This window comes from Oenanthe melanoleuca, chromosome 13 (assembly GCF_029582105.1).
Source record: "Oenanthe melanoleuca isolate GR-GAL-2019-014 chromosome 13, OMel1.0, whole genome shotgun sequence".
Lineage (NCBI taxonomy): Eukaryota > Metazoa > Chordata > Aves > Passeriformes > Muscicapidae > Oenanthe > Oenanthe melanoleuca.
The window spans coordinates 9,630,202-9,647,634 of NC_079347.1; the positions used below are offsets into that span (position 1 = coordinate 9,630,202).

General features: G+C 41.4%; 1 protein-coding gene across 1 annotated transcript in view; it reads left to right on the top strand.

Moving 5' to 3' along the window:
• Positions 1–524: 524 nt before the first annotated feature.
• Positions 525–17,433, top strand: part of RNF130 (ring finger protein 130) — a 42,480-nt gene continuing 25,571 nt past the window's right edge. Inside the window, exons 1-2 of the mRNA XM_056502154.1 lie at positions 525–1,464; positions 11,337–11,531. Coding sequence (XP_056358129.1) covers positions 1,197–1,464; positions 11,337–11,531 — 463 coding nt within the window. The 5' untranslated portion in view covers positions 525–1,196. The remainder of the gene's footprint in view (positions 1,465–11,336; positions 11,532–17,433) is intronic.

Consider the following 17,433-nt stretch of genomic DNA (forward strand, 5'->3'; position numbering starts at 1 on the left):
GTCCCAACATCTTAAGCTGCACCAGGGAAGGTTTAGGCTGGACATTGGGAAGACTTTCTTCACAGAAAGGTGATTAGACTGCCCAAGGAGGTGATGTTGTCACCACCCCTGTAGATGTTTAAGGAAAGACTGCATGTGGCACTCAGTACCATGGTCTAGTTGACATGCTGGTATGTGGTCACAGGTTGGACTCGATGAGCTCAGCGGTCGTTTCCAACCCAAGTGGTGCTGTGGCGCTGTGATGCTGTGATGCTGTGATGCTGTGATGCTGTGATGCTGTGACGCTGTGATCCAGCCCCTCACCCTAGCCGCGGGCCACTGAATGCCGGTGTCACTCCAGTCACCGCCATCCCCAGGGTCCACCACCGCCTACCACCGCCTGGCCCCGCCCACGATGACATCATTCACCATGGCTCCGCCCTCTGAGATGATCCCGCCTCCCCGCGGGCGTGGTCCAGCCTCAAGCCCCGCCTCTCGCCCTCGTGGCGCGGGGCGGGGCGTGCGGCGCCTGCGCAGAGCGCGGAGCTGCAGTCGAGGCGCGGGTGCGGAGCCGGTGGCGGAGCTGTGGGACGGTGCGGGAGCCCCGTCGCCCTCGGGGCGAACCGGGGATGAAGCGAGGGCTGCCGGCTGTGGACGCCGGGCTGGGCACTGAGCTGCGCCGCATGCCGCACTAAGGCGGCAACGAGCCCCTAGGCGAACCGAGGCGGCGCGGCGGGCCGAGCCCGAGGCGAGCCCCGCGGCCGTTCGCGAGCGCGACTGAGGCGGCAGCTTCTGCCAGCAGCCTCCCCTGGGCTGGCGAGGGGCTGCGCGGGGAGGGGGCTGCGGCGCCGCCCCCGCCGCCTCCCCTCCCCTCGCCCGGCCGGAGTTCCCCCGCGGCGGCGGGCGGGAGGTATGAGCGCGGCGCTCTGAGAGACCGGCGGAGCCCCGAGGGACCGGCGGAGCGCGGCTTTCCCCGAGCAGCCTCCCCTGGGAGCCGCGGCGGCGGATCGGACTCGGCTGGGACCTGCCATGACTCCCCTGGCTCCTCCCATGGCATGAGCCTGAGCTCTCCTCCCCGCTCCGCCTGCTTTTGGTCTCTCTCCGCTCGCGGGCTGTCAGATGGGATAGGACACACCCGGGCGTGCGGGGCTCGTGCGCTGCCGCGGGGGAGCGGCGGAGGCAACCGGTGACGGCGGTCGGCTCGCCTGGAGTCGAAGATGAGCTGGCGGTGGGCTCGCCAGCACTGGAACGGCGGCTCCTCCGTACTGCTGCTGCTGCCGCTGCTGCTGTGGCACGGCCGGGTCCGGCCGGCCGGCGCCGACAACGCCAGCCAGGCGTACTACACCGCGCTCATCAACGTGACGGTGCTGAGCCCCGAGCGCGGCGGCCCCACGCTGCTGCGCATCGACCGCGGCCGCTACGGGCAGGACTCCCCGAAGGTGGAGGTCAAGGGGCTGCTGGTGACTCCCGTCCCCATCAACGGAGGTAACGCTTCCCTCGCTCGCTGCCGGGTGGCTGGTCCTTGCCTGGGCTGGGCAGGTTTTCCTAGAGAGCTCTAACAAACGAGGAGGAAAAGCTTGCCCAGAGGAAAATAAAATAAATCCGTGATCTGAGAGTGTTGGCTTGAATAGCGGCTCAGCAAAGCATAATGTGCTTTCCAGCATGGATCCCAGTAGATGGGGTGTATTGAGCGGTGAAGGTGTTATTCCTTAACTGATTACAGAGGGGGTAGCGATAGTTGACAGTATTTGGTTACAGCATAGCCTTGAATCTCAGAACAGCTGCAGAGCCATCTCGCTGTGCATCTGGATAGCTTTGGCAACTGCATGAAGTCACAGTTTTGCAGTGTGCAATTCGCAAAAAATGCTGTTTAAGCTGCCCATCAAGACTTGGAAGGACTGAAGCTACCAAGTCGTTGTTCTCATAGCCAGCCCAAAATGTGCTTGTTTGTAGTACTGAACACTGGATAGAGTGTCCAAATAAGTTTTTTTGTTTTAATAAAGTGAAGCTGTTGTCCATAGTTCTTCTTTTGGTAAATGTTGGAATTTATAGAGAACAATAATTTGAACAGCTGAGAGTATTGTCATGATTTTTGTCTGTAATGAAATCGGATTCTGCAGTAATAGTAATGTAGTTTTAATAGTATCTCATTTTGAAAACCATTCTTGACATTGTCTGTACTGCCATCTTTAAGAAACGGACCAATTGATGGAATACAATGGTCCCAACCTGCTTCTTGGACAGTAAATATCTGAATAATGTCTTAAGTGAAATACTGTAGTTGGTTGAAACTAGAGTCTAAGTGATGAATACTAAGAGTGTTTTAGAAGAATTGGTAGCACAAAACTACTGTATTATTAGAAGCTTTAGAGAATTTGCCTAATCTTAACATCAGGAAAATAGTATGATGCTTCTTCAGAATAATGTTTCTGCTAGGCAGCCTCTGTAAGCTTCTGGTCCAGATGGATCAGGCTGTGCATCAGCAGGTGCTTGCCAGTCTCGCTGGAGCTCAGTTTCATTAGCTCTGCAAAATATAACTAGAATGTATTAGTGGGTTAGATTTTGGGATGGAAGAGTGAGGAAGCAGAAATTTTTGGGGAAGTCTTCTGTAAAATGATTTTTATTTGTACATCAAATCCTGTCTATCAGCCAACATTAAATATGTTGCAGTCATTCTTCTGCTTCCTGGTATTCCTCACTTGCATCCTCACACAACCTGCTTGAAATCAGGAGTCTGCCCTAAAAGTTTTAGTCATGTAAATCCTGTTACTGCAAGTAATATTTTAACGGGTTATAAAATACTGTGTTTTTATACATGCAAGGTATCAAAGCACTTTATTTTTTTGGGGCTGTGTTATTTGTCAAGAAAAACATTTGGTACTAATTTCTTTTAATCTGCCTCTGTAGCTTTTTCTGCTTTCTTTTGATATGCCTTCACTAAGGTGCAATTTAAACACAGGGAGGCTTTGACAGCATTTTCACAGACAACTGATAATTAGAAGAGCTAAATAAAACTATGAACAGTCCATATACAGCATTTTTATACCTACTGCTAAGTAGTGTGATGAATAACTTTATTGAGAAAGTACAGCAGGAAGTGTGAAAATGTCAAACCTGACATGGTTTGACATAGTATAGTTGTTAAAACTTTGTTATCAATTTTGGGGGAATTTCAGTTTTGCCTTTCTGTTTCATAAAAGACAAAGTAAGCAAAACAGCAGTTGTCTTCCTTACTTTTACATACTCAATTGTTCTCTGTAAGTTGTTATATACTTATATTTTATTTGAATTTTGCTGATGTGCCTGTGGTTTAAAAATGTTTTATTTAGTAAGAAAGATTGAAATATTTTGTGCTTTTAGTTAAACTGTTCTTGAACATCATCTGCTTTTTAATATTCAGATTTGATAAAAGATGATGCAGTCTTGCTGAAAGTAATTGCTCTAATGTTTTTTTAATCAGCCTGTTAATACTGCTGTAGAATTAGTTTGCAAAATCTTTTCTAATAGCTCTAAACATGAGTAGCTGCCAGCCACTGCTCTTAGAGCCAGCACTGCTGTACCCCAGTTTTCATGTATCCTCAGAAGAAAAGTACAATTGTTAACAACTTTGTTTGAAGATACCTTGAATTTGAAACCGCTTTGATGACAAGCATTTACCCATTTGTGGGCTATCTTTGAGATTTTCACAAATGTGGGTGATCTGTTAGCACCTTGATGGCATGGACTGTTTTAGAGCTCAAGTGTCCTTAATTTCACATTTCTGCATGCTCTGTGAAGAATCACAGAATGGCTTGGGTTGGAAGGGATGTTGAAGATCATAAAGTTCCAAACACCCCACCATGGCAGGGATGCTTTCCACTAGACCGAGCTGCATTCAGTCTGGCCTTGAACACTTCCAGGAATGGGGCATCACATCTTATCACATCTCTTACTCATTGCCTGCAGGGAAATAAATGAGTTTACTAATTCAAGATATAGGGCCAATGATCTGCTGCTGACCATACACCATTTGTAATTTTAAGTGATCTGTGATGTTTTATTGTGGGAGTCTCCTCCAACATTTTATTGACTTCTGTTTTTGAATATACCCAATATTTTATTACTTTTTGAAGATGCCAATCCCATGTGATCACCCACTCTAAATCCTGGTGCAGCATGACAGTCAATCCCTTCTCCCATTTCTTTAGCAGGATTTCTTTAACGGAATTCAACCATGTCATGTTAATACATGTACTAAAACTCTTTCCGTGTTCTTTTTATAGAGCTTGTATGAAATTGATAGGGGCTTTCAAAGGCAGAGTTCCCCTGGGAGTGGGGTGGCAGTAATTGGCATGACTGCCTGTGAATGTGACTTGTGAAAGTGCAGCTCCAGCGAGCTCTTGGTCACAGTTGGCTGCTGGGTATACATTCAGCACCTGTGTGGGCATATTTTTCAAAGCACATTAAATGCACGATAGCAACAGTTTCTTTATTAATCTCTCTTCCGTTCTTCTGCTTTGAGTTCCTTTTCTTACCTTCTCTAACTTGTTCGTCTCTTGTCATTACTTAATTTCTTATTAGAAGAGTGTTTTAAACTACTTCTGGACATGAATGCTTGCAGATTAAAAAAAATGCTCCTCTTGTTGTGCATGGAAAGATAGAAGTGAAATGTGTCTTCACAGCCTGATGCAGGTTTTCTGGTAGTTTAATTCAGGTTTATAGTATTCCTTCAGCAATATTCCAGAATGCTTCTCAGTCCCTTACTCTGTTGTGATTTTGTGCAATCAGACATTTTCATTGGTTTGGGTTGGAAAGGACCTTAAAAATTGTCTGGTTCCAAGCCACCTGCCTTGGGAAGGGACACATGCCTAGACCAGGTTGGTCAAAGCCTCATCCAGCCTGGCCTTGAACACTTCCAGGTCATTTCACCCCAGTCCTCTCACAGCAGCTGCCTGGGTGCTCCTGGATGTCTGTACACGCACTGTGCAAGTGTTCAGCCCTGTGCCACTCCCATGACCTGTGCTTTTACTCTTCTTTGGTATTAGGTGCCTGACACCAGTTGTGCTGCAGACCTTTAGGTGTCAGGCATATTCCCCTTGCCATGGCAAACCAAGCTAGAAGCCACTGAATACTCACCTTAATGGTTCTTGGTAGAAACTGCAGTGCTTTGTGGTTTAGTTCCCTCAAAAACATTCTCCATGGGGAAGAGGACTCTGTGGCTGTTGAATCTGGGTTATTGATTTTGTTCTGTACTTGGATTCCAGTGTGAGGACTGGAAATTCAGTCTTGTGTGCTCTTAAGAGTCCCCTTGCAGGACTTTCTGGGATGTAAGGTTTTGTGCACCTTGGCTGGCTTGGGAAGCTGGGAAGCAGGCAGGATGACCAGGACTGCTGATGGGGCTGATAGAAAGGGAAATAGCAGCTGAGTCAAACTTGAAATGTTAAAATTCACCAACCAGTAGATCAGGAACGAGGGGGTGAGGAGGGGTGGAAAGGGATGGAGTCTGTCAGGCTTGTAGGGAGGTGGTGGTTGGTTGAAAGCTGCTTTGGAGAGAGAGCAGTCTCAAAGGGTTATAAGGATTGGGGCTGGGCAAGAAGACTGAGAATGTGAGCAAAAACATACAGTATAAAAAGGTGAAAGTGTGGAAGAAACAATATTGGCTCAGTGTTAGGAAGGTGGTGTATCTTGTGCATAGTGCTTTAACTACAGCATTCTGTAGCATCTGGCACTTCATAAACATGTTGTGTGAACAAGTTTTAGCTGCAGAAGGTTTGAAATGCCAGTTTCCTGGTAACTGCAGAGCTCTAGGCACATTCAGACAGAAATTCTGGCCCAGAATCCAAACCAGTAAGGCTTAGGAAAATGCGACAAGCAAGTATATCAGTGGAATAGGGGAAAAAGAATCTTCTGTCCTTCATCATTGATCTTTGTACCAGCTTAATTAGTAGTCATTAATTGATAGCAAAAGTGGAGGTTATATATTGGAGTATATAGCCATAATTGTAGAATACTTACTGAGCTAACAAGATTAAATCTGAACTATTATAGGGCTCTTCTAAGCTTCAATGATTTTCTTTTGTTTAACTTCCTCCCTGAAACCAGATTACCTCTTGTTCAGAGAGTTTCTTTTCGTGCTAAAGCCAGCTTTAGTCAAAGCAATTACCTGAAAGAGCTATTGAAAATAAAACATTGCTGTACATAACTCATTGATTCATTGGCACTACCTTATAAAGCAGAAATTGTGACTGGCTTGAATAAGGGCTGTATTGATAATAACACAAGTAATAATGCATTGAAAGAAAATATGTCCATTGCATATCTTAAGCCCTCATGGGATAGAAAATAACTAGTACCATTCCTTGAAATAATCAATCAGCGCTGCTGAGTTGCTCTGTGAATTTCCCAGCTGAATTCCTTTTCTGGAAATTTTATCACAGGATTATAATTAACGTGTTGCACAAAGCTGTCTTATTTTACTGGTCAGGTGTTCTACATAGAGCCTACCTGGGTAGCAGAGCTGTAGGGAGGCAACACTTTGGGGTGCAGCGTGCATGGCATTGCACTTTCCCCTGTTGCTCTGTAGTTTCTTTCCCAGCAAGCCTCTTGATCTGCTGTCCCTCTAAATACTAGTGGTGTCTCTCCAGCTATTGTATTACAGTGACTGAAGGTCAGACTTTAAAATGATTTCTGTATGTGCAGCTGAGACAGATCAGGTCTGGCAACTGGTGCTGGCTTTACAGAGTACAGTATTAGCTAAGATGAAATCAATAGCAAGATATCTGACCTTTAGAGGAAAAAGACAAAAGAAGGAAGAGAAAGAAGCCCTGCATAGAATAAAATGGTTAATGCCCAGAGAGTGGGATATTTCTGTGAAAAGGGGAACAGTCTGATAACAGCCAGTGCAGCAACCTTGGCTGAAGGGGGGTGTCACAGTTGCCTTCAAAGCGATGCAAGAGCAGCAGGAACACACAGTGTGAGAAAGAGCAAACCCAGCCACAGTTGAGAACTAGGAGACAGTCTGCATTCAGACAGGTGTGCTCTTCTGACAAAGCTGCTGAGAGCTGCCCTTTTCATTTTATTTTTATTCCACAAAATGGCTCTCCTTCTTATAGGGAGAGGCCTAAAACTTGGTCAAGCAACTGAAAAAGGAGGAAACTACTGTTGCTGTGCTGATGTGAGCTTGCATTTACTTCTTCAGCAGTTGAGGAACCTTAGTTGGATCTGTTGCATTATTAAATATTTTTTCCCATGAATCCCTAAAATGCTGTCACAAACCTTAGTCCTTCAGAAGAAAGGGGTCTTGAATTATAAAAATGCTCAAGGAAAAACAGTTATACAAATTGAGCAGCCTCATTTATTCTGCAAAAGGAAACTGAAGCTCTCCTAAAGCAGAAAACAAACATGAATCTAATGGTAGCTACTTAAATCACAGCTGATTCTTCAGTAAAGAGGCTCTTCTGTAGTGTTTGGACTTATGGTAGGAAGGGAGATATTTACAACAACATTGTACATAGCTCTTTAACCCAGCAGGCTGCCACTCCTAACAGAAAATTGGGTTTTTTGTCAACAAATGATGCATAGATAAACATAGAGACAGGCAGGGTAAAGGGTAAATAGCTTATATTTCAAATAAGCCAGAAGAGCAGTACACCTATAGGGAAACTTACTTATATGGCTTTCTGTATGCTTAAATCTTCTGACTTTCCATGAGTGGCTTCTGATCATATCTTTTTCTGTGTGAGTGATTTATTTTAGAATAATTTAATGGAAGTTGCTTTTCATTCTGGCAAATAACATCAGTTTTGAGCCCCTCACTACAAGAAAGACCTTGAGATAGTGGAACATGTCCAGAGAAGGATGAAGGAGCTGGGAAAGGGGCTGAAGCACAGGTCTGATGAGAAGAGGCTGAGGGAGCTGGAGAAAAGGAGGCTCAGGAAGACCTTCTTGCTGTCTAAAAGTCCCTGACAGGAGGGTGGGGCCAGGTGGTGTTCAGCCTCTTCTCCTGGGTAGCAACTGGCACAGTGAGAGGAAATTGCCTCAAGCTGTTCCTGGCAGAGTTAGATTCAATATTAAAAAAAAATCATCAGTGAAGGGATTGTCAAGCACTGAACCAGACTGCCCAGGGCAGTGGTGGAGTCACCATACCTGGAGGGATTTAAGAGACTTGTAGATGTGGTACTCAGGAGCATGGTTTAGTGGTGAACACAGCAGTGCCAATTAATGGTTGGGCTCAATGACCTTGGAGGTGTTTTCCAACCCAAACAATTCTATTCTCATCCAGGTAATGCTTGCAACCCATGTGGTGTTGATTCTAGTTGAACTTTGAATAGCAAGTCATAGGTGACAGGCTAGTGGAGGGTGTGAAAGATGATCATGCTGACTCTGTTCATGTGTGTCCCCTTCAGTGCCACTGGAGATGTTTTATTGTAACCATCTCACAGTTCTAGGAGGGCAACTGGGATTTTAAGACTTCCATGCTTTTCAGAGTATCTTCAGTCTATTCAGTCTAAAAGACAAGCAGAACACCCCACTTTTTTCACTATTATTTCGTTAAAAGTGAAAAGATTACTTAACATTTGTGTGGTGTAATAAAATGCTAATGCAGAGAAAAGTGGGTTGTGACTTTTTATTAAATCTCAAGTGACTTGCAGACAGTTCAGATTTATCTAAACCAACCAGTTTCTCCTCAATGTTTTTGTATTACTTAAATAGTACTGAGTTAATGTTGTCAGCTGTTAAATTTTCATCAGGATATACTGAATGCAGCTCGTCAGGAATAACATGCTGTAAGCATTTGAGTGGTGTTTGTTGGTCTATATCTGGAAAGCTTTAATCTCTTAATATCTTGTTTCCTAATTCTGTTGCTTTATCCAGTAACGTTTCATAGCTCTGTCCACAGCTGAGAGAGACTTTGATCTCTACTGTAGTAGAAAATTTTGTACTACTTTTCCCACAGACGCAGTTTCTGTTATCTCTTCTTTCTCTGTTGCTTTTTAAGCTAAAAGTTTTCAAGCATACAAATTTCAAGGTGCTTATGTGAATTTTGAGATTGCTGCCTCCTCATTCAAGGTGCTCTTTGTTGCTTTTGTGGTTTTTCACTGTAATAATCCATTGCTTTGTTCTTGTGGCCATTTTTGTTTTCACTTCATATTTTAGTTTTGGTCATGATGGTACTGAAGAAAACAGTACATAATCTGTTTTTAATAATCCCATATATTTTAGATACATTTATGTTGGCCATAGTGTCTACTTTCAGATTTATTTTTGGCTGTTTGAGGGGATTCTGTGGAATTGCATCCATTTTCAAAATGGTATTTTCCAACAGATGTATCATATCTGAGATTCTTGAATGTGATTTCATGGGAGAAGGATGGGATTTTTAGCTTGCATGGCTTGAGAAACTTCCTATCACAGTTTGCTGGTGCTTTCCCCTTTCCATATTTTTAAGTGGAAACATTCAAAACAAGAGGGACTCATGCAGCTTTTATCTTAACAGAGGGCAAAAAGCAGCTTTTATCTTAACAGAGGGCAGAAAGGTTGGTGGCACATGTGTTGTGATTCTTCCACGTTTACAAAAAGGACTGTAATTCCTTTAAAAAAATACATACTCTTCTTAAATTTGAGACTACAAAGACAAGCTGCAAAAGTGCACTGGGCATGATCATGCTCTTCTGTGATGGTTGATGTTTTGATGTCCATCACCAGTGCTGCAAAACACGTGTGGATCAGTGCTAGCTAGCAATTTCCATAGGGATTCCAGTAACGATGTCAGAGTAATGGAAGAAAACACTCTATAAAATTTGGCTTCAGGCATCTGTATTTCAGATTTTCCCTGATGCTTGTATGAAACAAAAATACAGCAAATAGCCCTCCATGTCTGAGATATCTAATACAGGCTTGAAAAACAATTGTGAGAAGGATGTGCTGATATCTGGCTCCCCACCCTCCTTCCAGGGGAACAGGGAGAGGCACTTCTTGTCCAAATTAAGAGATGCAACGACTTCCTGTATGTCTGCCACAGTATAGATTAATCTGCACTAGCTTTCTTTAGGCAGAAGATTTTCTTTCTTGTTTCAGGAAACATCTCTTTGAATCTCCTTTGTTACAGGTTTTAACCTCAGCTATGTTAAGCTGAGATTGCTTAAAAAGACCTTTTGTTTTGTTTCCAGCTAATAGGTTAAACTGGATATTTTTTTGGTGAGAGAGTTTTTGCTGAAATCTCATAATTGTGCTGAACTCGCTTCTTGAAAAGGAAAAAAATTTTGGGAGACTTAATTTGATTTGCTCTTACATTGCAGAACTGTAATGTTTTCTGAGCTATTATGCAAATAAATTGGTCTTTTATGTGTTGAAAAAATCACTGTTTATCCTAACTATTTTTAGTAGCCAAAGATTATTATACTCTTGGCATTCGAAAGGATAAATATATTTGCATTATAAACTATTGTTGGCTCTAAATTTATAAAATCCTTTAATGATATGACCAGTGTATCAGACTAAGCTGTGTTTCCAGTTGTGCAAACAGATCCGTCTTTCATCAGTTTCAGCTGCTGTGAAGTTACTTCTGCCTTGGGTTTGGTGCCTTTTGTACACAGCTCTGTGGCTTTGGGTTGTTCCAGGATATGTTACACCATCAGAAGGGACAAAAGAGCTTTGCACACTGTTGAATTCAAACATCTGGCATTTGCCATTTCTGTTACTCTTTCTTCATACTGTCTATACCTGTTTAGCTGACGAGTGCATTATGTTTGCAAACCCATTTGTTTCTCTATGAATTTGAATACATTTCCTTGTAGACAAAATGTGCATATGTAAAAAGCTGATGTTGGCTGCTGGGGTTTTACAAGATCAGCTTTTAATATTGTCCTTTTTTACAGTAGCCTGCACATGGCAGATAACTGTGAAATCTTGTTTTCACAACCTGCTTTGTTTAGTTGTACTTCCCACTGCAGTGATATTTATGGCTGCATTAGGAAGAAGAAAAAGGCTTGTACTCCCCAGAATGACTGATAAACAGCTGTTTTGTAAATGCTTATAGCAGATGAACCATATTCTAATGTTTTTTGGCCTCTAGGCAGGTATTGATTTGAATGTGAATTCATTATTCTGGCTGCACTGGAGTTAAAAATAGCTTGTGTTAGTGAGCCTAATTCTTGGGCATATAGTCACAGCTTTCAATGCGTGAGACTTCTTTTTTTAAAATCCTTTTTTAAGAAGAATACAGTTATCTTTAGACTTTCTTCACAAGAGAATAATGGCTTCCTAGTGCATAACATTTAAGTACTTCAGCAACTTGGAATTAGGATTTTTCTTTCTTTTTCCTTTGTTTTGCCTGTTAGAAGCAATTGGCACTTGTGTAAATTTGTTTCCCATTTCAGTTGCAGATCGTCTGGGCTGTGACCCTCGCACACGTTTCCAGGTGCCACCAAACACCAAGCAGTGGATTGCTTTACTACAGAGAGGAAACTGTACATTTAAAGAGAAAATACTGCGAGCAGCTTCACATAATGCCACAGCTGTGGTCATTTACAACAATATATCCAGTGAAGAACCTGTCACGATGACTCATCAAGGTAAATAAAATGTAATCTCTTTCACTATAATGCTTTTGCCATATAAACTATTGCTGAAAGAGCCCTTGGCATTGGACAGATGGTATTGGAAGTAGCCCATTCCCCAAGGATATTTGAATATATGCAATATGGTAGAATAAGCCAATAATTCTGAAAAGTTGTTTTCCTTTAGCATACTTTTATCCCATGAGAAACTCTCTTCTGCAGTGGGGATGTGGGTGTGTTGCAGTGAAGAAGTGCCTGTAAGATCTGAGCAATCTTTAAAACCTTTCTGCAGAAGAGAAGCTAATGTACATATATAATGGAAGATCTAGAATTTTACAAAGCATCTGAACATGAAGAATTCTGTAGCAACATGTCTCCAACTCACTATTCTGATGGCTACCTTCAAATGTTAACAGTTGTATTTTGGGATCTGAGCTTGCATTGCTTTTTTAATGACAGTTTACAGAGGATTTTCTTTCTACAATGAAAGTCTGAGTGCTACACAGGAATCAACAAAACAGTCATTTGGAGGGCAGTTGCCTCTGTAAATTGTCTAGAATAATGCTGGAAGTCTGTTTTTCTAGAGAGTGCTCTTTTTTTACAGCTGCCGATGTGTAAAATTTTACTATTCCTGTTGACATACTTTTTTTGCTGGAAGCCTCATATGTAAACATTTTCCTTGGTTAAAAATTACTTTTGCAATTCTGGTAACTACCTTTTTAATTTTCCAGAGGGTTTTCTCATTTTGGAACTATTTAGCTTAATCAGAAAAGGTTTATCTCTATATTTGGTGGTGGTACTGTTGGCTGATTTATGTTTTTTTAGAATATTTTCAGTCTCTTCTAGCATAAGGGGTTGCTTGGAAACTAGAATTTCTTAATTATTGCTCTGCATATTGTCACACAATTGGAATTAAATTCCTTTACTAAAGAAATGCTGTGGTTGTTTCTTTCTTTTTTTTTTCACAAGGAAAATGTTAGAGGGATTTGACCTTCCCAGCTCTCTATACCACAGGAATTTTTGCAGGGGGGTTTTGACCTCCATGTAGCAATTCAAAGCCTGTTGACAGTTGATTTTTTTCTCAGGTACCTTTCTTAGACATTTTGATAAGTAATCTGCCAACAAAAAGTTCCATATTCTAATTAAAGTTTTTTGCCACCTCCCCTTTTTGTTTTTTCTTTTTATTTTTATATCCTCTATTTCTCTGTCTGCAGTTTTAGTGCCCTCTTAAACCTTCAGCTCTGGGCTCTTTGAACTGCCTGTAAGAATATTTATATAAATATGTTCTATTTAGCTATGATTTGTAGTTTTTCCGTGGTTTGGAATATCTCTGTGTCAGGAAAAAAGGTTACTACTTCTCATACAGCTTTAGCATTGTTGGCTCTATTACACATTAAATCATATAATGGGTTTGATTCTAACTTTAATACCTTCTTTCTCATAATGCTGTTAGATCTGACAGTTGCTTTACAGCAGTAAGATGGGGTCTGTCTTTTATTAGGAAACCCTTGTTCACTCCCTGTTTCAGCTCAGAAGATGAATGTGTTGTCTTTGAAACTTTATCAATAGTCCCAGTAGTCCTGGTTGGTTGAAATACTATCTCAAGATGTAAAATTTGAGAGCTGCTCTGGGTAAAAGAGTGACTTGCAAGGTAGCCAGGCAGCTGCTTGGGTAGTTGATATTTGGGAAAAAGACCAATACTGTCTTCAGCATGTTGAGTTTCAAATATTTACTCTTATTTATGGTTAGCTTTAAAAAAAAATGCAGTTACTAGAGATTATGCATATTTTATCTTTGTGTATTTGAAATACTGGATTTTAGGTGCTTGTGCTCAGTATACTCTGCAACCTGCCCTGGTTTGGGCTGAAGACTGTTTCAAAATTAGTGTTGGACTTGAGGTGCTCAAACTACATGACAGGCTAAAAGTAATTTTCTAGAACTGAAGTAGCACCTGTGATGAAGATAAATGCTGCTCCACAGCCTTTGTTTTCATTGTGTTACGGACACGTGAGGGATTTCCTCAGAGCAGAGCTTCCTGCAAATAACTTCCTGGTGGGCTGATGGTGGAACTGTAATTGTGTGTAATTGGAGTGTAGACAGTCCTTTGGTGTTAGTCCCAGCACAGGGAGGGTTTGGAATCCAGCATTCCCCTTCTTGAGAGTTATTCCAGGTGGGAGACAGATTCCTGAACCTGTGCTTATGGGATGAGTATATTCTAAAAATGTGTGTAAGGCAAACTTGCACACATTCAAGCCATTCCCTGGGCTTCCTTTTTCTGCCTTGTCAGCTATAGGATTGCTTGTGTGCTTTTTAGGTGGTGAACAACCACATCATCTCAGATGTCTCTTCCAACCTAATTGATTCTGTGTGATCTGCTAATTAGATATTCCAGTGTACTACATCACTTCTCTTTAGTATTTTCTGTCCCTAAACGTTGGGAGGAGCTGACCCTGTGTATTTGAGAGCTGTTCAGCACTGATTAAATTAATGTGTTGGAGTTGATAGCAAGTGAGGATGGAGGTGAGCCACCAGGTTGGTGTTAGCTCCATATGATGTCTATTGCTGTGCAATATTCCTCTTTTTTTTTTTAAAATGCAGTCTTCACAAAATAATTTTGCAGCTGTGTTATGATGACCGAGTTAATGACTCTATATTTTCTTTCCATAGACCAAGGAGAATGTAGACCTTATGTTATTTTATATTGCTGTAACATAATCTTTGTACTGCTGCAAATCAAGCCTTAGAAATATTCTGTCTTCCTGGTGAAGCAGAGAGGAAAGCAACAACTGCTTATAATGCACACTATGAACTGCAAGCTTTCCAGCTTGGATATTTGCATGAATTCCAATCACTCGCTCAGACAGTGTCTGTGATAAAAATAAATAACACATTACACAGATTTATGTATGTTGCCCACCTGCAGAGAGGTGATTCCCTGTGAAAAGAGCTTAGGAAGCACTTTCCACCTGCAGGATTAATATTTTATCCAAGCTATTTTATGCTTGAATACACATTTGAAAATTTTATTCTTATGGAAATTTGTTCGTATTCAAGATATTACTTAGCAGAATGGCAGTTCCTTCTGGTGGCTGGATAACAACTGTCACTCTGGAATCAGTCTATCATCACTGTGTCAAATGAACAGTTTCTGCTGCTAATAGCAGAATTTGCTTTCTTTAGTGTTATAGTCCACCAAGTTTCTGCCCCTTCATTTTCACCTTTGAGTTTTAAAGGAGATAATGACCTTCAGTAATTGGTCAGCTTTCTTTTTAAATACCTGTACATCTGTTGATGTATTTGCAACATTATTTTCTTTGTGCCTATCCTTGTACGTGTCAGTGTATACTTATTTTGCACAATCCTGTAGCTGTCTTCTGTCAGGCTAAGCAAAGAACACCTTTCCCAGCATAGGTTATGTTAGCCTATGATGTCACTGGCAGGAAGGCAGTTTTATGTGGTTTTGTTTGCTGTTTCTGTTAAAGCAAAACTGACATTGTCTAATGCAAAAAAATAGCCTATGTGGTGGAGAAAATATGTAGTAGCTGTCTCCTTTATAAACAGTTATGGGAAAAGGAAGAAAATTCAGGTTAAATAACATTTTAATTCCTTTTTTGTTTCTGTGTTGTAGAGATGATCCTGTTAAGTACAAAATAGTTAAAAATTTGCGGAGGTTGGAACTGGATAATTTTTAAGGTCCCTTCCAACCATTTTTTGATTTTATGATACTGAATTTCTCTCTTAAAATCTAGACTTTTATTTGGATTTATATCAAAGAATATATGTCAAACAAGCCTCTAAAATTCAAATTTCATACTTGGAATTCACAGAAAAAGAGAAACACATGTAGAAAGCAGTGTCAAAATGAAGTTGCTGGATTCCAGTAACCATGGTTTATGAGCACCTAAGAAATTTCCAGAAGTATATAAACAACTTCTAATATAACACTGGTTTTAGAAGATTTACCTGATACAGGTAAATCTTTTAAGGTCTTTTGAACCAAGATGCTGACAGGTCATCAAGATCAGTCTTTATGGCTCTTCTAAAGAAACAACTCATTAATTTTCTGGAGGAAGGTGTTTCTGTTCCATGATGTGCACAGGTGACGTTCCTCTGCTGTGGCACTGTGCAAGAGCTGTCTGCCATGGGCTGCTCCCAGAAACAGGCTCCTTCCAAGGGAAGGATTTGTCATGGCCCTCTGTTCACCTGAAAAGCACACTAGTGTGGAAAGCAAGGGCTGTACTTGCTTTGAACTGTGCTAAATCTGCCTGTATGTTCTGTGGATTGTTTTAGGTCAGTGGGTCAGAGGCAGGAGGGACAGGAAGTAATCTGAAGTTGTTGCCATCTGATGGCTGTTCCACGTTCTTGCCCTCATTCGGAGTGGGTGCAATTACAGAGAGCAGGGCTCGAAGTGTCACTGTCCTCTGCTGTGGCACTGATCCCTGAGCAGCTCATGTCTTAACTCTGCTGCCTGCCTTTTTCTCACAAATGTCTCTTTATGTAACTCTCAGCTGAACTGATGCATGGAAGCTCTTGCAGGGTGCACTGCAGATAATCTTGCACAAGTGTGTGCTGACGAATATTTTAGCTCTACACCAAATCCACTGCAAAACTTGCCCTAGATTACTGAGACCTACTTTTAATCCCCAGGTCAAAACTAATTTTATTGTATGTTACAATATTGCTATTAAAATGAATTATTATTAATTTATCTTAGAATATTAGTAAAAAGAGCTGAGTCATGAAAGCTGAAGCTTTATTAAGGGCAAAGCAATTAATAGTCTAGGCATTGTTTACATATATTTGATCATTTTTCGTTTATGTTTTCTAATTGAAAATATGGAGAACAAGTGTCAACAGCTTTATTGTTGATCCTGTTTCCCACTGCATTCCTTGGAGATGTATCAATCAGGAAAATCTGTCACACAGTAGATGGGAGTGTCTGGCACTTAGAGATGTGGAGAGGAGTGTCTGATGTGCTGATTCTGGACCATAACGAAGCACTTGTCTCTTCAAAGCAATCCAGGGAAACCCCTCTACAGAGCCATCATAGCCTTGGTGCCTTGCAGAGCTCCTTACTAGTGTTTCTATGTCATACATGCTTCATCCACAACTGAAATAACAGCAGTCAGACTCATTTTAACTCAGCCAGCTGAAAGGGTAATTAGTTCTGTGACTGTGAAAAGGCCCACGGGACTGTTAGTGACTGTAAGTAATTACATTCTTCTTCTTATCCAAAGTCTGAGCTCCAGCAGCAGAGTAATTCCCCATATCTACGGACTCAATAGAAACAAATTTATGATATTAATCTGTGAATATGCTATTTATAAATCTCTCAAAGTATTTTGTAGTGTCCTTGGGTAAGGCTGTCTTGCCATTTTTCTTTGGTGCTTTGCTGAATTTGTTTGGAATGACTGTCCACGTCCAGATTGATCTGTACAGAAGTCTGTAGAAGAAAATACATGAGTGTGACAAATTGCTCTTTTTAGAAATCCCTGGGTTTTTTAGCTGCACCATTCATTAGTGGGAATACAAACTGCTATCCAGAAATGGCAAAATGTAAACCACCTGCTAGCACCTCATCACACTAAGGAATGCAAGGGACATTTATCAAAATCCAAGTGAGTCTTACATTGATGAATTAATCAATGAGGTCTACACTGCATTAATATTACTGATGAAGCAAAAATGCAATAGTGTAACAGGTTTAGGACATTAGGACATCAGAAGTATAGAAAGTGAAGAAAAGTTGTTTTCAAATTACAAAAATATCTTCTGAAGATAGATGGATATAGACTATTTCAGAAATGTGTGAAACTATGACACAGTTTTTTTTCAGTGGTGTGTAATGTGTTAAGATTACACCATTTCCCTAGTCAAAACTTCACGTGATCCTTCAGCTTTTCATTAATTTACATTT